Source organism: Zeugodacus cucurbitae, chromosome 5, assembly GCF_028554725.1.
Source record: "Zeugodacus cucurbitae isolate PBARC_wt_2022May chromosome 5, idZeuCucr1.2, whole genome shotgun sequence".
NCBI classification, from domain to species: domain Eukaryota; kingdom Metazoa; phylum Arthropoda; class Insecta; order Diptera; family Tephritidae; genus Zeugodacus; species Zeugodacus cucurbitae.
In genome coordinates this window covers 26,990,177-27,012,926 of record NC_071670.1, presented here as the reverse complement: position 1 = coordinate 27,012,926, position 22,750 = coordinate 26,990,177, and the positions used below count along the sequence as shown (strand labels likewise).

Below are 22,750 nucleotides of genomic sequence, written 5' to 3'. Positions count from 1 at the left end.
GCATATGCAAAAAATATCAAAAATAGTAATGTCATATGATATTAGGTATATTCACAATATAAAAATGTTGTCAAGTAATTAATATAAAATAATTAACTTTTTCCACAAAAACCTGTATTTTCATACTTTTTTGCGTTCATTTTATTTTTGTATACATAGGGACAATTTACATAAAAACAAACATCAAATCATTCAATGCGGATTTTTTGTGATTTGAATGCAGTTTTTATTTTATCAAAAAGAACATCAATATTTGCGATATATTTTGCCACTGACAGCTCATTAACATCATCTCAGAAACATATTATTGTGTTCTAGTCAAAATATGATGACAATTTTAAAATTTCCATATAACAAACAGATTGTTCTCAGTCCACGACAACATGATATTCTTCACTATATCGACATATCCCTTCTTCTTCCAAATGCCATCAATTCTATAAAGTGGAGTAATGCCCATACCAGCAAATGTATTAACACCACCACCACGCTTCACTACGCGTGAAACATACCGTGAATGTAATGTTTGCTTTATTGACTATCAAACATAACTGCAACCATTAGGCTCAATGTGTGTTGTCACTCCAAAGGACATACTTCCATTGATTTGCCGTTTAAGACCAAAGTCGCTTTTGTTGAATGATAGTAAGAAAGGGCTTTTTGCTTGTTTCTCTGCCATGTCCAGGTTCAATAAAACAGTGCACATTTGTCCTCTATATTTCAAAGGTTATACGTTGCATTAATTTGGCTAAGATATATCTCATATTAACCGATATCTGCGCCACCACCACCCACTCAAGTTTTGCTTACATAAATCTACATTCTCTGTTAACGTAATTTTGTGGGCGTCAAGGAACATGTGTACCAAGTTTTTTTTTATCAAGATATTTTTATTTTTTTTCGTGCAACATATTCCGAGAATTTTCAAAACGCCTGTTGTAGCAATAAAAATCGGTGGAAGGTCTCTTTCGCTGCAGCTGCTTTTCACATTGCTTTTGAACCAGGTTTACCTCGTTATTTATTACACTACAAAGATGTGTGATTTCGCCAGCCACGTTGTGTGTGTGTGTCTTTTCCTTCTTTTATATGCTGTGCTCAAATTTTAGGTACAGATTTGAAGGGATCACAATTGTAAATATTAAAAATTCTTTATTCAACACTCCCGGTTGTAATTTTTTGGGCCTTTCTTTCTTCTTCCTGATGACTCCATTTTCATTTTTGTAACCATTCGTTATTTGCTTAAACTTTACCATTTTCAGTAATTATTTCTTGATTTACTGTAAAAAAATCCCATTAATATTAAAAAAATTAAAGTAAACAAAAAATCAAAGTTTTACCACACATTCATTTTTGTATTTTAGAAAATAAAGAGTTCTAGCAACTTCAACGAATTTTTGTAATTTACTTTTAAGTTTTAATATAAAAACATTGATTATTGCACTTGACAACTTACTTTTTCTACGCTTTAGAAGTGAGTACATTTATGGAATGCCTCACAAAACACGCGTTCGTCAAAAAAATCATCAACAAAAATTTGATATTCGATAAAGGAAAAATATTGATAGCATTTCAAAAAGTGATTGCTGTTTTCATAACTTACTTTTTCTACCTACTGTATGTATATAACTAAGGTATGAAAGGATTTAAAATTCAAAACAAAGAAAAAACCAGTAAGGAAAGGCTAAGTTCGGGTGCAACCGAACATTTTATACTCTCGCAATTTATTGCTAATCTTTATTAAGAAAACACACAATTTGACCCATATATTCGGCATAAATATATTTCGCATATTAACCTATTTATAAGCTATTAAGCTCATCGTATTTTTGAAAATCCTATAATTAGGTATTCTCATATATTCATATATAACGGAAGTTATGACCCCATTTTAACCTTTTCTGGTACAGAGACATACTATTAGAAGAAAAATTTTTCCTCTGAATTAAATTAAGATACCTGAGAGATTTACCGAAATTTTCGGTGAAAAGTTACCTTGGGGCACTGAGTTCTTCATATTCGATATCCGGGGCTTTGAAAAGTTATAGTCCGATTTCGACAATTTTTTCACAAGTGATGCCACAGATCATATACAGTATTTGTGTAAAGTTTTATTTCGCTATCTTCATTGGTTCCTTGTGTATATATTAAAAGTGAAGGAATAAGATGAAATTCAAAATTGAGTTATATGGGAAGTAGTCGTAGTTGTGAACCGATTTTGCCCATTTTCCATCCGTCTTATCAGGGTGTCAAGAAAGTATTATGTGACATCACGCCCATTTTCCATTTTGTAAAAAAATCTTTCTGCTATTTCTTCTGTAAAATTTAGTGTTTCTGACGTTTTTCGTTAGTGAGTAATTTTTAACCTAACCTTTGTATGGGAGGTGGGCGTGGTTGTTTTCCGATTTCAACTAATTTCATGGTGTGTGGTGGGGTACGTAAGGGAACCGACTGCAGAAAGTTTTGTTTATATAGCTTTATTGGTTTCCGAGGTACATTCAAAAAACCTTCCCCAAAAAAAATTACATCCAAATATGGCACTTACTAGTATGCCCTTTGTAACAAATATTTTTATAACTTTATTTATAGTTTAGTTATGACACTTTATGTGTTTTCAGTTTTCGCCATTTTGTGGGCGTACTGCCGATTTTGCCCATTTTTGAAAACCACCCTCTCACGGAACATGCCTTCCAAGTTTCATTAAGATATCTTAATTTTTACTCAAGTTATCCGTTGCACGGACAGACGGACAGACAGACATTCGAATTTTGACTCGTCTCGTCACCCTGATCATTTTGATATATATAACCCTATATCTAACTAGTTTAGTTTTATGACTTATAAACAACCGTTATGTGAACAAAACTATAATACTCTCGTAGCAACTTTGGTTGCGAGAGTATGAAAATCAAACAAAGATGGAAGACTAAATATCTTGGGCAGATAAACGTATGAAAGTGCAACAAGTACAGTGATACTGTTGTTTAGAGTCAATAGAGGGTAGCATAAAATCCATTAAGGACTGCCTAAAAGATATGTCTCGTTACATAAGAAATAAGTTTTTATTGGAAGAAGAGCGCCTTAAGTATACTATATAAAATATATATACAAATTTCGATAACTTTTCTTTGGCGTTACGATATACATACTTCAAGAACCCGAATTTAGGAATGAAACGACGATAAGAACTACAACGACTTGGAAACTTCAAGATATTCTATTAGTTTTATATATAAATCGATCATCAGAGATTAAGAAGGGAAAGTTCGACCACGCATTTATCAGAGTTAAAAATATGTTTTAATAAACACATTACATCCATATATAAATTGTACAAACACGTTAAACATTCTGTAAAAGTAATATGTACTACATACGAATCTAGTTTGAGAGTAACTAGTTATATTAGAAATATACAATCCTGGTGTTAATATAATTCCCCGTTTTACTCTGAACATACATAAGCATTAGTGGTTAAACAATATACTATGTATATTTATGTGAACATGTTGTGTGTCGGCTGGGTTTGCATTGTCGTTTACAATATGAGCCAGCGCCGCCTTTGAATTCACACATTGGACTAAAATAGCTGGCACCACAGCTTTATGGCTTTGTTCGCGGTTTGAGTTGCTCTAATTGTTTGCGGCATTTCCCCATCCGCTTACAATTTCGAGATTATGAGGTAGAAGTGCAATGTTGAATCGCTTTGAATGGCATTGTTGGCTGCATAATTGCCCGTTAATTATAAAATTGTATAAAGTGTTAAACGTTTGTACTTTAACTAAAAGCATTGTGTAAGTTATACGCTTTAGCAAACAAACATCTGATATTCGTATATGTGTCAATTTGTTGCATGTGCACTCCTAGTAGGCTCCCACTATCAGAACTCACAGACTACAACCGAGCAAGTTAGAAAGCTATAAAATTCGTACCAATTTCTGGGCAAATTTGTTGAAAAGAAGAACGTATTTTTACAATAACAAGAAAGTAAGAGTTAAGTTCGGTTGTAACCAAACATTTTATTCTTGACTTTTATCTATTTAATTATACAAATATAACACACAATTTGACCCAAATATTTGACATAAAATCCACTAAAATAATGAAAATCATTATTTACAGTATATGAGGGAAGGGATAATTCCAGAATCGATTTAACGCATTTTCACCAACAAGCTAGATTATTTGCAAGACTATACGCTCACGCAATTTTGTTTAAAACCCTCATAAGACGAACAGCTGTTGAAAAATACTTAAGAACGATGTTGAGTTCGTGCCATTAGAGGCTATTTTTAATAAAAAACACTTAAATACCTAGGATAAAAAGCTTTATTTTATAACCTGAAGATGTTTTCATCATATAATACCAAATTTTTCTTAGAAAACCGTAAATTTTTATTTCAAATTTCAGATATTTTTCAAAAAACGTTTTTCCAACCCTAGAAGTATGCTTCAGATCATTATTTTGTTGAAATCTTCAAAGCACTAATCCATTTAACCATCAATACGATAAATTGGCTCCATAGCCTACTATGAAAATCAGCTTCCTGAGCCCTCATTTTGGAAACTCGTTGATTACTTGTCGAAGATCTATGGTGCAATTTTTCACTTTTGACATTAATTAGCAATTTTAAATAAAGTAAATTGCAGTGAGGAATGTTCAATACACTTACCATACCAAAAAGAATAAAATTTTAAAAAATTTTAATAAAAACCGAATCGTTCTCAAGTATATTTCTCACTCAAAAATAAATGGTCCTTTCGAAATTCAAAATTTTTACTCAAATACTTCATTGTTTAAATCCAAATGAATGCATTTCAATGACATTGAATACAGCAACATATTCAAGCACAAATAGCGCATTACCGTTATAACGCCGTACTCGACAAAAGATGCGCATATATGATTGTCAACGAATCGTTCTTAAGTATTTTCCAACTGTTGTACATGGCAGCTAGGGGAAGTTATGACCCGATTTTTTCTTTAAAATATCTGAAATATTTACAGATATTTTTGGTAAAAAATTATACATTGGCACTGTAGGTCTTATTGTTAGATATCTTGTGCTTTGAAAATTTATTGTTCGATTTCGAGAATTTTTAAATGAGAGGTGATTTTAAATGCAGTGTTTGTGTAATTCCGATTGTTTTATTCCGATATCTTCACTAGTTATTGTACGTATTGTATATGTACCTAAAAGTAAAATTGGGCGACGCACAGTGTTAAAAATTTAGCGCAATGGAACGTAGAGACTTTTCGCATACATATATGTATATATATGCTTGGTAAACTGCAGAAATCTTTGTTGCAGAATACTCTTTTACATGTCCCCATCGATTCATAAAATATTTATACATGGTGCAGATATTATTGAAAATGTTTCATTACCAATAGAAATATCACAAATAATGTCATGAAAGAAGATTTAAATATTTAAAATTTAGTGTTTTTGTTGTTTTGCGTTAGGGAGTTAACGCAGTTGTACAAGTTTTTAAGGCCATTTTCCGATTTCATCTATTTTTATAGTGCGTAAACGGATGCGAAAGGGAAATGTTTAAAGTAACATAGTTAGTTTGGAAAAAAAAATTATTTGGGGCGGGGCTATGCCCATTGAGATCTTCTGAAAGATCATTTTCATAGCTATAATTTTGGCTTCATTATATCACTTTATAGTAGTGGGTATGACAATGGTCCGATTTTATCCATCTGCAATACAAACCCTTTGTGCAAACTCTCATCAAGATATCTCAGTTTTGACTCAACTTATCGCTTGTACAGACAGCCATCCTGATCTCTTTGGTATAAATGACTCTATATCTAAGTCGTAACATGTTGCGTGGGTATACATCAATATATTGCGATAATTTTTTTTTTCATAAATAATCTGTGCATAATTAAAAATGTAGAATCTTTTCTAATAGAGGAGCATTGAAATAATTGTGTAAACTTACGCATTTGCATACTTATATCGTATATTAGAAGAAGTTGAATAATAAAGATTGAAGATTAGAAGCAATTTTGGAATTTTTTTTTGCATATACATATAGAAATACATATATGTACGTGTATTAAATGGATCGACCTTTAAATACATTCACAAATGGAAGGGGCTTCCTTGTAAATAAACACATATTTTAATACACATTCATATTGCCTGATACACACATTTACATAGTAACGAGTACGAATATTTACATAAACATGAGATTGTATCTGTTGTCATTATACTCTCGCAACATGTTGCAAAGAGAGTAATATAGTTTTGTTCACATAACGGTTGTTTGTAACACCTAAAACTAAACGAGTTAGATATAGAGTCATATATACCAAAGTGATCAGGGTGACGAGTGGAGTTCAAATCCGAATGTCTGTGTGTCCGTCCGTCCGTCCGTCTGTGCAAGCTGTAACTTGAGTAAAAATTGAGATATCTTGATGAAATTTAGAACACGTGTTCCTGGGCACCAAAGGAAGGCTTTCGAAAATAAGTTAAATCGGACCAAAATGGTGAAAACCGAAAACACATAAAGTGCCATAACTAAGCCATAAATAAAGCTATGAAAACAAAATTTTGTACAAAGGATCGCACTATGAAGTGGCATATTTGGATATACTTTTTTTGGATAAGTGGGCGTGGCCCCGCCCCCTACTAAGTTTTTTGTACATATCTCGTAAACTGCTTGAGCTATATCAACCAAACTTTCTGGAATCGTTTCTTTTAGGCACTGCCTTATATATTCCAAAAATAGGCGAAATCGGATCATAACCACGCCTACCTCCCATACAAAGGTTATATTGTAAACTACTAAAACAGCTTTAATTCAGTAAGGAAAAACACCAGAAATGTTAGATTTCATGGTAAAGATGGCACAGAAGGGCTCCACACAAATTGGTATAAAATTTTTTAAATGGGCGTGGTTCCGCCCCCTTATGGGTCAAAAACCATATCTCCGAAACTACTCGACCAATTTTAACAAAATTCAGTTTGTAAGAATGTTTTGGCATCCTGATGGTACAGCTTGAAAATTGGCCAAATCGTATTACAACTACGCCCACTTCCCATATAACAATTTTATAATCGAACTGATTCTTTCACCTTAGATAATGTAAATGGAGATATCGGAACAAAATTTTATAAACTATATACGTATAAACTATGCCCGTATATAGCATTGACATTAATTGGACTATAACTTTGCAGGTACCGAACATGAGGATCTCAGTACCTATGACGGTAATATCCATAAATAACCAAGATATCTCATTGAAATGCAAAGGGCGCATTTTTCATCAAATATTAATAGGTCTTCTCCCATCTTATTTCTTTTACCTTAGAATACATTGAATTTATGAATTTATTGAATTTATGCTACCAAATATAATTGTATCCATTCTCGGTTTCGCCGAATCACGATTATTGATTTCCTTTGCATCATTTGTATACTCTAGCAACAAGTTGCACATAATATAATAGTTGTGTCCACCTAGCGGTTGTTTGTAACGTTTCAAGACCACAGATATCGAATGAGGACTTTAGTGCCCATGGCTATTTTTTCCTGAAAATATCCTAAATATATGCAAGCTAATTTTTTTCTTGTAATAACGTGTCTCTGTTCCAAAATGTATAATATTGAGTTACTACTTCTCCTATGGGCTTGGTTGGTAACTCGCATACGCAATATACATATTGCATTTTGCCTCTTTAATTTAATTTGTATAGATATTAGCATAATATACCACTATAAAATTTAACGAAAACATTTCGATTAGATATAGTTCGGTTGTCAAAATAATTGTTATTGGTGATATATTGATTTTTGTTGGTTAAGACTTGCAACATTTTTATACTCTCGCAACAAATGTTGCTAAAGAGAGTATTATAGTTTTGTTCACATAACGGTTGTTTGTAACACCCAAAACTAAACGAGTTAGATATAGGGTTATATATACCAAAGTGATCAGGGTGAAGAGTGGAGTTCAAATCCGAATGTCTGTCTGTCCGTCCGTCTGTGCAAGCTGTAGCTGTAACTTGAGTAAAAATTAAGATATCTTGATGAAGCTTGGCACACTTATTTCTTGGCACCATAGGAAGGTTGCTTTCGAAAATGAGCAAAATCGGACCACTGCCACGCCCACAAAATGGCGAAAACCGAAAACACATAAAGTGCCATAACTAAGCCATAAATAAAGCTATGGAAATAAAATTTGGAATGAAGGATCGCACTATGAAGGGGCATATTTGGATGTAATTTTTTTTGGGAAGTGGGCGTGGCCCCGCCCCCTACTAAGTTTTTTGTACATATCTCGCAAACCAATAGAGCTATATAAATCACACTTTCTAAAAGTGGGTTAACTCACTAACGAAAAACGTCAGAAACACTAAATTTCACATAAGAAATGGCAGATGAAAGCTGCACTCAGATTTTTTTTACAAAATGGAAAATGGGCGTGGCGTCGCCCACTTATGGGTCAAAAACCATATCTCAGGAACTGCTCGACCGATTTCAATGAAACTTGGTTTGTAATAGTTTCCTTACATCCCAATGATATGTTGTGAAAATAGGCCAAATCGCTTCACAACCACGCCTACTTCCGATATACCAGAACTTTGAAGACAATCTGAATCGTTTACTTTACAATATATAAAGTAAGTACTAATGAAGATATCGGTGCAGAACTTTGCACAAATAAATACTATGTTAATAGTGTGGCAGCCCCATTCTAAAAATCGCTGAAATCGGACCATAGGTTTTTAAGGCCCCATATATCGAACACGAGGACCTCGGTGCTTCTAACCCAATATTATGGTTTCCAACTTTCAATGGACTTTATACAATATATATGACGAATATGTGGGTCAAATTGTGTATTATATAACATAAATAAAGTTAAATAAATAAATTGCGAGAGTATAAAATGTTCGGTTACTCCCGAACTTAGCCCTTCCTTACTTGTTTTATTTGTGAAATTATCATGAATACGAGTATTGAGGTGGAGCGATAATGTATGGAGACAAAATTTTTGTTTAGTATTTTAACAGCATAGCTATGAAAAGTTGCTTTTTAATAAATAAAACAAACATAAAAAATATACAGCAACAGCCGGCTGAATGTTTTGAGGTACAGTACAGTCGAAAATTAAAAAAATTGACTTTTTAATCATTTATTAAGAAAAATTTTCTCTTATATTACTATTATATTAATACTATTATATTTACACATCAAACTGTATTGTATTGTATTGAAATAAGACATTCGTTGACACGATAGCAGCCTTGCCCTAATAAAACCATCTCGTTCGCACTCATGCTTCTGTACGAACTTGGCGCAGTACTCCACGGCTTGGGTGTGGCATGGACCAATACCGTTTTTGAAAATGTCTTTCAAGGTTTCATTAGACATATTTAAAGTTAGAGGTGGATCAGTTATATCACAGTCTCGCCACATAATTATGTCAGTGTAACCTTTGACATCGAAGTTGAATGCAGGTACTTTAAACGAACGAAATAAACGAATTTTTCGAGCATTCTCTGATCTTGCTTTTACAAGTCATCGATATGCAATATTCCTTATAACTCATCTGTCGTCACCAAGCATGGCAATGATAATATTTTCTGGGTTACCAAAATATCCATTTTGTTGGAATCAAAGTATTCCATCGATTGATTTTATATCGAAATTCAAATAACGGCTTATGTTAATGGTTTGCCATAGATTTTTGGCTCCGTTAATGCACGAAGAATTACATTTTATTGTAAACTACATTGTTCCATGAACTTTCATAACGTACGTGGCTAATACAACAATCTTTTCTTCTGGATGAGTTTAAAGGGCATACAATCGAATTAGAATTCGATTAGCCATCTAGAATAGTTAAGGGATTCAGGCTCCATATTAGCTAAATCAGAAGAAAACAACCCATACTGATAGCGGTCATTATGGCCATTGAAACTTGTATTCACTACGATTCCATCGCACCCAACAACATCTAATTCACTCAGCTTTACCAGTTTAGATTTCAAATGTAATAATATAGTGTTCTTAATATTTTTAGGTGTATCCGAGTCACAGGTGATATGGCCAAAATACTAGTTGCTTCTTTGTTCCGAGAAAATCAGATAATGATCTTCTATCTGTCGCTTTCTGTAAGATTTCTCTTGTTTATCAATACGAACCAAAGACTTAACCTTCTTTCCGTCAAAATTCAAACCACGAAGAATTTTATTGCAGTCCGTTTCTTGTAAAGTTGATCTGACCTTAGTTCTTTCACGGTAAAACTTTAAACGATCTATGACACAACTTGGATTGTTTTATGAAGACATGACAGAAGAAGCTATAATCTGTCCGAGACACACCCAAGTGCTAATGAAGGTAAATTTAATATATTTTTGGAAGAGCTGCTGATAATTTTCGTTGACCTGTCCTGGGTCTTTTTGGTTAGGACTAGATGAGCTGCTGCTTTCAATTGAAAAGTCATCAGCCAAAGAACAAGAACAAAAGGGTTTGTCAAAATAGTGTACCTCTGTGATACGCGATACACTTTTCTATATTGTTTTTTTCTTATCCTTCACAGTTGCAACTATATCGACCCCGCCTATCACAAGTTTTCTGGTTGACCTTTGGTCGAGTGTAGGCCCTTGCAGACGATCAAATAATCACGTCAAGCGTTGCATATGTGTTAGTGATATTTGCTCGTATTTTGCCCGCAAACTTTAAAATAAACGCCTCAAGCATCATTTTATATTAGATTTGAGTGCGTCCGGTTGTCATGCAAACATCGGATGGTGATATGCTTTTATTGGCGTTTGCTGGAATTTTATTTAAAAAAGATAATTTTTTAAAACAAAATCTCTAAAATAAATTCCTATTGCTTCCTCCTCTCATCCTGATTACTATATGCCTAATTTTTATTGTCTCATAATGCTAGCAATGTTCAATGCAATTTATTTCGTCCGCGCAACCGTTCGTGTTGAACGTCAGAAGGCTAATGAGCTTTTTTTCGTCAAGCATGAGTGGGGGATAGTGGTCGGCGCGAGAGAAATTGTGACTGTATAGGTGAGCACGTGAGAAAGGATACCCAGTGAGAACTCTGGAACCTTCCATTTTAAGAATGGTTTCCATTTTTTCACTAAACATGAATTATCGTACTAATTTATTCATTTTAGTTATTTTTTTATTAAAACAAATATATCTACACTTCTATACTACTATTATAAAGAGGAAAAGTTTGTATGTACGTTTGTATTGAATAAACGCAAAAACTACTGTGCCGATTTCAAAAATTCTTTCACCTTTGGAAAGCTACATTCACCCCGAGTAACATAGGCTATATTTACTGCTAGAATCTCCACTTTCTACAAATAGTCCTTAGGTTAGGGTATCAAAAAGACTCCGTGATGGAGAATCTTAATTTGAAACTGAAAATCGTCTTGCAAGTCATTCTCTTCCCATTGCAGTCGCGTGCCAGAGAGTCTTGAAGAACAAATTATTAGAAATATACAAGCTCGCACTAGGGAGTCGAACTCTGAGCGTTCCCACGCCTTCATAATCAGAGAGAAAGACAACAAAGACTAGAGTTCGTAATCAGTTTTAGTTAATTACAAATAAAATATAATTTCATGTTCCAATTTTCCTCATTTTACTTTTTTAAATAAACCCACTCAAGAAACGGGAAAGTACATACAATTGTGCCAAGCAGTGCCGACCACTGGTGGGGATGATCAAATTTGCAGAGCCGACAACAAATCTGTGTAACGAACGTGTAGCCGACAAAAGCCGACGACACCAATACACTTAAGAATTTAATGAATTTATTTGATCGTCTCCAAGGGCCTTAAGATACTTACTTCCTCCTTGGTAATACGACACCCTTTTAAACACCTACAATTCCCAATCTTTCAGATATTTCAAGAACTGTCGGCTACTTTGTTGTTTATGTAGGTATTTGAGAAACAGGTAACTTATCCCGCAAATCAAAGACAGGACAGTTCGTCGTGTTTGAACTTGAGACATATTTCTGCTATTAAGACAAGTAATAAGTACTAATTACAGTTATAAACTAGGCTACAAGCATACTTAATATATTTACTTACCCGATTTCATCTGTAAAATTAGAAGTACCAAATAAATGGCCGGCGAACAAGAGAACTGCTGTAAGCGCGCAAAAAGTCTAAAAGTTACTGTCACTCAATCGGTGTGTGTAAAGAAAGTAATACCCCTCCCCCGTGTTACGTAACACTCATGTTTTAAGGCCATTTATTTCTATCTTAATCTAACACTGCATCGCTAAGAACATCAAATAGCGTTTATAAAATGTTTGCGAATTTATGAGTATTTGACATAAAATTTCAAAACTTCGTGTCGATGGGGGCATCTCTAAACTTAGCACGATATTACTGATTTTTCTTGTGTTTAATTTTTACCTAAAACCGCAACTTTCTACAGGTATGCCGAAGCAAAAATCAAAAGTAAATAAAATCGCTCCACCCTAATGAATATCCTGCAGCTAAGCAAAGAAAACTTTTACTAAAGTTTTGCCAATCGTAACAAAGGTGTAAACTACTATCTACCTATATGCATATATTAAAAACTAAAAAAGCTATAAAAGAAGAAGACAGTTTCTAAGGCAACAATGTATAAATATGAGCAGAATTCAGATTTAATTCTTAACATACATACATTCAGTACTTGGAATAAGTAAAGTGCCGCAAAATATTTCTAAACTAAACCAATATTTCAATAAAATTTGCGATTACTGATAAAGTTTCCCTACGAATGTACGAATCCCCTTTCGCTTAAAAATAAAGTTATGGAAGGCAAAATGAGTACTGTGCAACAAGTAATTAAGGACTAAGTTTGGGCATTAGAACAATGTTAGCGTTAAAAGAGCAAACCAGATAACATATATAAATAGCTACCAAAATCTTATCTGAATACGCGATTTATTAGATCGTATAGGTGATGAATTTTTGTGAGATAAAGTTATTTTCGTGAAATTCTTAAGCAATTGTTAATTTTATTTAACTGTTAAATGAGTGAAAAAACATTTTTCGAAAGTAATAATATAATAATACTATCGTATTATTTTTATCCTACCTCCTTTATGTAAGCTGATTTTATAAGGCACTACCGAAAATAATAATAATTGATCTGGGGAATTTTAAGATTGGCATTTTATCTTTACCTCACCTTTCTATCTGCTTATGTGAATTCGCTATGGATAATTAGGAACTCAGTGAGATCTGTGTAATTCTTATTAAAATCACTTAAATATAGCAAAGAAAATATGGGTTACATAATAATTAATTCAAGCTGGGGGAAATAGAGTCGTGTGCATATTTGGTGATCACGCGAATATATCTTTGACTGCGACTACTCATGAATTTTAAACCTCCGTACAAAGCTATTTTTTAAGAATATTACAAATTAAGTTCTTATTGTCAAGATACAAATTTAGATGATTGGATCATTCTTGAAATTTACCTTGATAAATAATGAATTAGGGCAAATTAAAAATTTAAAAAATAATCTTCATCCACATCTGCCAACGGTATGCTTCCTTTTTGTTTTTTGTTCAAACTGTTTTATTCGAGCTTCGACTTCTGGTCTAAAGTGACGCATAAGGCCCTGAACAGGCCACACGGCTCCATCGGCTAAAGCGCAAATAGTGTGTCCTTCAATTTGCTTTGTCACTTCCAAAATCATATTAATTTCCTCTATTTTAGCTTTGCCAGTGACAAACCGTTGCATGATTTTGTTTATCCAAGCCAAACCTTCCCGACAAGGAGTGCACTGGCCACAGCTCTCATGCTTATAAAATGCAGAGAGTCGTGCTATAGCCTTGACAACATCTGTAGATTTATCCATAATAATAATTGCCGCTGTCCCAAGAGACGTTTGTGCGGCCAAAAGACCATCAAAATCCATAATAACGGTTTCAACAACTTTCTTTGGTATGATTGGGGTTGAAGAGCCTCCTGGTATAATAGCTAACAAATTATCCCAACCGCCGCGCACTCCTCCACCATGACGTTCAATGAGCTCCTTAAGCGGCATTGATAACTCTTCTTCGAAGGTACAAGGTTTATTAACATGCCCAGAAATAGCAAATATTTTTGTACCAGAATTGCGAGTTCTACCAAAGCTAGCAAACCAATTGGCCCCTCGTCGTAAAATAGTAGGAGCAACGGATATAGTTTCTACGTTGTTGACAGTTGTAGGACAACCAAATACACCCACATCAGCAGGGAATGGAGGTTTTAAACGCGGTTTACCAGTCTTTCCTTCCAACGACTCAATCAAAGCTGTTTCCTCACCACACACGTAAGCTCCAGCTCCACGATGCATGTACACGTCAAAGTCAAAACCGGACCCACATACGTTTTTACCCAGAAAACCGGCATTATATGCCTCAGCAATGGCTGTTTGCGTGTTACATGCCTCATTATAGAATTCACCTCGTATATAAATAATAGCAGCTCGGGCTCCAATTGCTCGCCCAGCTAAAAGACAACCCTCCACAAGTTTGTGAGGGCTATGCCGTAGAATATCTCGATCTTTACAAGTGCCCGGCTCACCCTCGTCCGCGTTAACTACAAGAAACTTTGGCCGACCGTCCGGTGGTTTACTCATGAAAGACCATTTAAGACCGGTTGAAAAACCTGCACCACCACGACCTCTCAAACCAGACGCTTTCATTTCATTTATTATCCACTCTGAGCCCTTTAATAATATGTCTCGCGTCTTATACCAATCACCTTGCTTTAATGCACCTTTTAATCGCCAGTCATGGCGACCATGAAGATTTGTAAAAATTCTATCTTGATCTGATAGAGGGCCAAATGTCTTTTTAGTTTGTGGCGGTGGAACACCGGGTGGAACTGGGGGCGGAGCTTTATTTGGCGGTGGTTTAGTCCCCTGTGTTTGTCTCGAACCTTTCGATGCTGAAGAATTTACTCCTTTCCTCCGGAAAGGTGAAATCAATACAGCATATTTTTTATTAAATTTTACCGTCGAATTTCGTAAATATAATACGCTCATATCAATCTAAAAGTAAACTATTATGACACATATATTTTACATACATAACTAAGTGAGTATATAAAATGTATTACCTCTGTAAGTTGCACGATCTTAATTGAGTCTAAAATAAATTGGTGTTATTTAATATACTGGAAAATATAAAATGTCTTATGAATATTTTTTCTTTTCATGTTTTCCAGAATACTTTACGTTAATTGTCAAATAGAAATATAAAACTACAGTTAATTCCTATAAATAAATATATTTCTATCTTTGGCATAACATACTACATTTTTATTTATTTTGATTTGTTTGCAAAATATGTAGATATTGCAACACTTATAATAATAATTATAAGCAAGTAAGGAAAGGCTAAGTTCGGGTGGAACCGAACGTTTTACACTCTCGTAATTTATTGCTATATTTTTATTAAGATCACACACAATTTGACCCATATATTCGGCATAAAGTCCAATAAAAAACGAAAACCATCATATATAGTATATAGGCTGAGGTAATTCCTGAACCGATTTCACTCATTTTCATCACCAACATACATACATTATATCTGAGAGTGTTGCTCACTTAATTTGGCAAAGATATTTCACATATTAACCGATTTATAAGCTATTAAGCTCATCGTATTTTTGAAAATCTTATAATTAGGGTCCTTGTGACATCTACTACAGCGGCCATATAAAGGAGCGCAAATTTGGTGTTGGATTTGTGGTGGGAGAGAGACTCCGTCGCCGAGTCCTGGCATTCACCCCGGTGGATGAACGTCTAGCCACAATCCGCATAAAAGCGAGGTTCTTCAACATATCGCTGATTTGCGCCCACGCCCCAACGGAAGAGAAGGACGATGTGACCAAAGACGCTTTCTATGAGCGCCTAGAACGCACCTATGAGCGCTGCCCCCGCCACGATGTCAAAATCGTGCTTGGCGATTTTAACGCCAGGGTGGGTAAAGAAGGTGTCTTTGGCACAACAGTCGGAAAATTCAGCCTCCATGACGAAACATCGCCATACGGCCTGAGGCTGATCGACTTCGCTGGGGCCCGAAATATGGTTGTCTGTAGTACCAGATTCCAGCATAAAAAAATTCATCAAGCAACGTGGCTGTCCCCTGATCGAAACACGCGCAACCAAATCGATCACGTTGTGATAGACGGAAGACATGTCTCCAGTGTTTTAGACGTGCGTACGCTCCGAGGACCAAACATTGACTCGGACCATTATCTAGTAGCAGCAAAGATACGCACTCGCCTCTGTGCAGCAAAGAACGCCCGTCAACAAACACAAGGAAGGTTCGCCGTCGAAAAGCTGCAATCACAACCGACAGCCGAACGATTTTCTACTCGACTTGCACTCCTGCTCTCTGAGAGCACTCATCAGCATCTCGATATAAGGGAGCTGTGGAACGGCATCTCAAACTCATTGCATACCGCTGCAGCCGAAACAATTGGTCTACGGCAACGCCAAAAAACCAGTTGGTACGATGAGAATTGTCGTTCCGCAGTGGAGAGAAAACAGACTGCCTACCTCGCAACGTTGCGATCGACCACAACACGTTCGGGGTGGGATAGATATCGAGAACTGAAGAGGGAAGCGAGACGCATTTGCAGACGTAAAAAGAAAGAGGCCGAAATGCGTGAGTATGAAAAGCTTGAAAAGCTGGCCGACATGGGTAATGCTCGAAAATTTTATGAAAAGATGAGGCGATTAACAGAAGGTTTCAAGACCGGAGCATTATCATGTAGGGACCGAGAAGGTAATCTGGTAGCGGATGTCCAGAGCACACTGGGATTATGGAGGGAACACTTCTCCGACCTGCTCAATGGCAGTGAAAGTACAACACCAGGAGATGGCGAACCCGATTCCCCAATCGATGACGATGGAATAGATGTTCCATTACCCGACTATGAAGAAATTCGAATAGTAATTACCCGCTTGAAGAACAACAAAGCGGCGGGGGCCGATGGATTACCGGCCGAGCTATTCAAATACGGCGGCGAAGAACTGATAAGGTGCATGCATCAGCTTCTTTGTAGAATATGGTCGGAAGAAAGCATGCCTGACGATTGGAATCTTAGTGTGCTCTGCCCAATCCATAAGAAGGGAGACCCCACAATCTGCGCCAACTACCGTGGTATAAGTCTCCTCAATATCGCATATAAGGTTTTGTCGAGCGTATTGTGTGAAAGACTAAAGCCCACCGTCAACGAACTGATTGGACCTTATCAGTGTGGCTTTAGACCTGGAAAATCCACAATGGACCAGATATTCACCATGCGCCAAATCTTGGAAAAGACCCGAGAGAGAAGAATCGATACTCACCATCTTTTTAATCGATTTTAAAGCTGCCTTCGATAGCACGAAAAGGAGCTGCCTTTATGCCGCGATGTCTGAATTTGGTATCCCTGCAAAACTAATACGGCTATGTAAGCTGACGTTGAGCAACACCAAAAGCTCCGTCAGGATCGGGAAGGACCTCTCCGAGCCGTTCGATACCAAACGAGGCTTCAGACAGGGTGACTCACTATCGTGCGACTTCTTCAATCTATTGCTGGAAAAAATAATACGAGCTGCAGAACTAAATAGAGAGGGTACAATCTTCTACAAGAGTGTACAGCTCCTGGCGTATGCCGATGATATTGATATCATCGGAAGCAACAACCGCGCCGTTTGTTCTGCGTTTTCCAGACTAGATAAAGAAGCGAAGCGTATGGGTCTGGTGGTGAATGAGGACAAGACGAAATATCTCCTGTCATCAAACAAACAGTCGGCGCACTCGCATCTTGGCTCCCACGTCACTGTTGACAGTCATAACTTTGAAGTTGTAGATAATTTCGTTTATCTGGGAACCAGCATTAACAACACCAACAATGTCAGCCTTGAAATCCAACGCAGAATCACTCTTGCCAACAGGTGCTACTTTGGACTGAGTAGGCAATTGAAAAGTAAAGTCCTCTCTCGACGAACCAAAATCAAACTCTATAAGTCGCTCATTATTCCCGTCCTGATGTATGGCGCTGAAGCGTGGACGATGCCAACATCCGATGAGACGACTCTTGGGGTTTTCGAGAGAAAGGTTTTGCGCAAGATTTTTGGTCCTCTAAACATTGGCAACGGCGAATACCGCAGGCGATGGAACGATGAGCTGTACGATTTATACGACGACATTGACATAGTTCAGCGAATAAAAAGACAGCGGCTACGCTGGCTAGGTCATGTTGTACGGATGGAAGAAAACACTCCAGCTCTGAAAGTATTCGATGCAGTACCCGCTGGAGGAAGCCGCGGAAGAGGACGACCTCCACTCCGGTGGAAAGACCAAGTGCAAAGTGACCTGGCTTCACTTGGTGTTTCCAATTGGCGCCAAAAAGCAAAAAGGAGGAATGAGTGGCGCGCTCTGGTGGATTCGGCTATAATCGCTTAAAGCGGTTCCTACGCCAAATATATATATATATATAATTAGCTATATAAGAGCTAGGGGATTTTAACCATTTCTGGTACAGAGACATACTATTAGAAGAAAACGATTTCCTTTGAATTAAATTGAGATATCTGAGATATTTGCCGATATTTTCGGTGAAAAATTGCCATAAGGCACTGAGTTCTTCATATTCGATATCCGGGGCATTGACAAGTTATCTTGGACAAGTGATGCCACGGATCATATACAGTATTTGTGTAAAGTTTTATTTCGCTATCTTCATTGGTTCCTTATGTATATCTTATAAAGTGAAGAAATCAGATAGACTTCAAAATTGAGTTATATGAAAAGTTGTCGTGGTTTTGAACCGATTTCATCCATTTCAGGGTGTCAAGAAAATATTATATACCGAATTTCATTTTCCATATATTATATACCCATTTTCCATTTTATAAAAAGATCTGAGTGCTGCTTCTTTCTGCTTTTTCTTCTGTAAAATTTAGTGTTTCTGACGTTATTCGTTAGTGAGTTAACGCACTTTTAGTAATTTTCAACCTACCCTTTGTACGGGAGGTGGGCGGTGTTATTATCCGATTTCTTCTCATTTTTGGACTATCCGGCTCGAAGGACCAAAATGTCGAGGTACTCGACGTTGAGTTGCCGGTTTGCCAAATAAATTAAGATGATTAGTTTCGATATAAATTAAATTTAGTGTATTTGGGTGTATGTATGTGATTGGCGTTGCAACCGTTTAGCCGGTTATAGAATCAACGATAGTGCGCCACCTCTCTCTCTCCTTCGCAGTTCGGCGCCAGTTGGAGATCCCAAGTGTAAAAAGGTCGCTCTCCACCTGGTCCCTCCAACGGAGTGGAGGCCTTCCCCTTCCTCGGCTTCCTCCCGCGGGTACTGCATCGAACACTTTCAGGGCTGGAGTGTTTTCGTCCATTCGGACAACATGACCTAGCCAGCGTAGCCGCTGTCTTTTTATTCGCTGAACTATGTCAATGTCTTCGTATAACTCGTACAGCTCATCGTTCCATCGTCTGCGGTATTCGCCGTTGTACTGTCGTCTCATCTGATGTTGACATCGTCCAAGCTTCTGCACCGTAAAGCAGAACGGGAATGATAAGCGACTTGTAGAGCTTGATTTTGGTTCGTCGAGAGAGGACTTTACTGTTCAATTGCCTACTCAGTCCAAAGTAGCACCTGTTGGCAAGAGTTATTCTGCGCTGGATTTCGAGGCTGACATTGTTCGTGTTGTTGATGCTGGTTCCCAGGTATACGAAATTATCTACGACCTCGAAGTTATGACTGTCAACAGAGACGTGGGAGCCAAGACGCGAATGCGCCGACTGTTTGTTTGATGACAGGAGATATTTCGTCTTGTCCTCATTCACCTCCAGACCCATTCGCTTCGCCTCCTTATCCATGCGGGAAAAAGCAGAACAAACGGCGCGGTTGTTGCTTCCGATGATATCAATATCATCGGCGTACGCCAGGAGCTGTACACTCTTGTAGAAGATTGTACCTTCTCGGTTTAGCTCTGCAGCTCTTATAATTCTTTCCAGCATCAGGTTAAAGAAGTCGCACAATAGTGAGTCACCTTGTCTGAAACCTCGTTTGGTATCGAACGGCTCGGAGAGGTCCTTCCCAATCACGACGGAGCTTTTGGTGTTGCTCAACGTCAATTTACACAGCCGTATTAGTTTTGCGGGGATACCAAATTCAGACATCGCGGCGTAAAGGCAACTCCTTTTCGTGCTGTCGAAAGCAGCTTTAAAATCGACAAAAAGTCGATCCTCTTTTCACGGGTCTTCTCCAAAATTTGGCGCATTGTGAATATCTGGTCGGTTGTTGATTTTCCAGGTCTAAAGCCACACTGATAAGGTCCAATCAGTTTGTTGACGGTGGGCTTTAGTCTTTCACACAGTACGCTCGATAGAACCTTGCATGCGATATTTAGGAGGCTGATCCCACGGTAATTGGCGCAGATTGTGGGATCTCCCTTTTTATGGATTGGGCAGAGCACACTGAGATTCCAATCGTCAGGCATGCTTTCTTCCGACCATATTCTGCAAAGAAGCTTATGCATGCACCTTATCAGTTCTTCGCCGCCGTATTTGAATAGTTCTGCTGGTAATCTATCGGCCCCCGCTGCTTTGTTGTTCTTCAAGCGGGTAATTGCTATTCGAATTTCTTCATGGTCGGGTAATGGAACATCTGTTCCATCGTCATCGATTGGGGGATCGGGTTCGCCATCTCCTGGTGTTGTACTCTCACTGCCATTCAGCAGGTCGGAGAAGTGTTCCTTCCATAATCCCAGTATGCCCTGGACATCGGTTACCAGATTACCACCTTGGTCTCTACATGTGGATGCTCCGGTCTTGAAACCTTCGTTAAGTCGCTTAATTTTTTCATAAAATTTTCGAGCATTCCCTCTGTCTGCCAGCTTCTCAACCTCTTCGTACTCACGCATTTCGGCCTCTTTCTTTTTTTGTCTGCAAATGCGTCTCGCTTCCCTCTTCAGCTCTCGGTATCTATCCCATCCCGCACGTGTTGTGGTTGTTTGCAACGTTGCGAGGTAGGCAGTATGTTTTCTCTCCGCTGCGAGACGGCACTCCTCATCGTACCAGCTTGTTTTTTGTCGTTGCCGAAAACCAATTGTTTCGGCTGCAGCGGTACGCAGTGAGTTTGAGATGCCGTTCCACAGTTCCCTTATACCGAGATGCTGATGAGTGCTCTCAGAGTGCAGGAGTGCAAGTCGAGTAGAGTATTTCGTGGCTGTCTGTTGCGATTGCAGCTTTTCGACGTCGAATCTTCCTTGTGTTTGTTGACGGGCATTCTTTGCTGCACAGAGGCGGGTGCGTATCTTCGCTGCGACCAGATAATGGTCCGAGTCTATATTTGGTCCTCGGAGCGTACGCACGTCTAAAACACAGGAGACATGTCTTCCGTCTATCAAAACGTGATCGATTTGGTTCCACCCACTTTGGGTGAGTGGGGTATAAATACACACAATTTGTTTGGGTATACGAAATGTACAATTTGTTAGTGTTGTATTTATACAAAAGGGTGAGTGTGTTTATATGTAAATATATATGGGTAGGTTACAATTCAATCTTATATTTAAGGTAATATTAGATGAATATTTATAACCTGTTGAATGGGTGGGTAATCCCGCGTTGGTTGGATGTGTTATCTCCTGGTGCTGTTGGGGTGGTTGAGTGATCCGCGGTGATCTCACTTGTTTTGCGCCTTTTTGTCCGTCCGTGGGTTCTTCTTCCTTCTTCTTGGGTTGTTATTCTTGCTGTTGTGTATATTCGCGGGTTATGTTGGCGCGGAATCAACTGTAGTTTTATATTTCTATTTGACAATTAACGTAAAGTATTATGGAAAAACATGAAAAGAAAAAATATTCATAAGACATTTTGTATTTTCCAGTATATTAAATAACACCAATTTATTTTGGACTCAATTAAGATCGTGCAACTTACAGAGGTAATACATTTTATATACTCACTTAGTTATGTATGTAAAATATATGTGTCATAATAGTTTACTTTTAGATTGATATGAGCGTATTATATTTACGAAATTCGACGGTAAAATTTAATAAAAAATATGCTGTATTGATTTCACCTTTCCGGAGGAAAGGAGTAAATTCTTCAGCATCGAAAGGTTCGAGACAAACACAGGGGACTAAACCACCGCCAAATAAAGCTCCGCCCCCAGTTCCACCCGGTGTTCCACCGCCACAAACTAAAAAGACATTTGGCCCTCTATCAGATCAAGATAGAATTTTTACAAACCTTCCTGGTCGCCATGACTGGCGATTAAAAGGTGCATTAAAGCAAGGTGATTGGTATAAGACGCAAGCCATATTATTGAAGGGCTCAGAAGTTGCTTCATCTTAAAATGTATTGCAAATTGCGAACTTCGAAAATAACCAAATCAATTTCTTAAACTAAAAGTTTCGAATATCGATTTGCGTCGGCTTTAGTATACAGTCCCACGATTTCGGGGTTATTATAGGTATGGTCGGATAAAGGAGATCCTCCAGATTAAAAATAAATATTATTATAGCCGCAGAAAATAGTTATTCCCATTTAAAACTTAACGATTGACAAATTTTAGCTTTTAATTTCTCGCTTGATAGTGAAATTTCGTTTCTATTATTATACACTTACACTTCACTACATTGTACACATTGTTCTACAAATTTTATTTATTTTCTAGGTACATATAGTTTATATAAATTATTTTAAATTTAATTTTTTATACTCTCGCAAAAAAAGTTGC

At 37.1% G+C, this 22,750-nt stretch overlaps 1 protein-coding gene and 1 long non-coding RNA gene across 3 annotated transcripts; both read right to left on the bottom strand.

Annotated features, from left to right (window-relative positions):
• Positions 1-113: 113 nt before the first annotated feature.
• Positions 114-1,601, bottom strand: LOC128922193 (uncharacterized). The gene is made up of 2 exons (XR_008471458.1): positions 1,454-1,601; positions 114-1,277 (listed from the first exon to the last, which is right to left on the bottom strand). It is a non-coding gene; the product is annotated as an uncharacterized LOC128922193 (long non-coding RNA).
• Positions 1,602-13,397: 11,796 nt separating this feature from the next.
• On the bottom strand, positions 13,398-15,253 carry LOC105219131 (NADH dehydrogenase [ubiquinone] flavoprotein 1, mitochondrial-like). 2 transcript variants are annotated; one of them, XM_054231648.1, is made up of 2 exons: positions 15,108-15,253; positions 13,398-15,050 (listed from the first exon to the last, which is right to left on the bottom strand). In XM_054231648.1, the coding sequence occupies exon 2, from the start codon at positions 15,031-15,033 to the stop codon at positions 13,525-13,527; it is 1,509 nt and encodes a 502-aa protein (XP_054087623.1). In that variant the 5' UTR covers positions 15,034-15,050; positions 15,108-15,253; the 3' UTR covers positions 13,398-13,524. The 2 variants fall into 2 exon arrangements, with proteins under 2 accessions (XP_054087623.1, XP_054087624.1); XM_054231649.1 differs by having other exon boundaries at positions 13,398-15,039.
• Between the last annotated feature and the right edge of the window lie 7,497 nt (positions 15,254-22,750).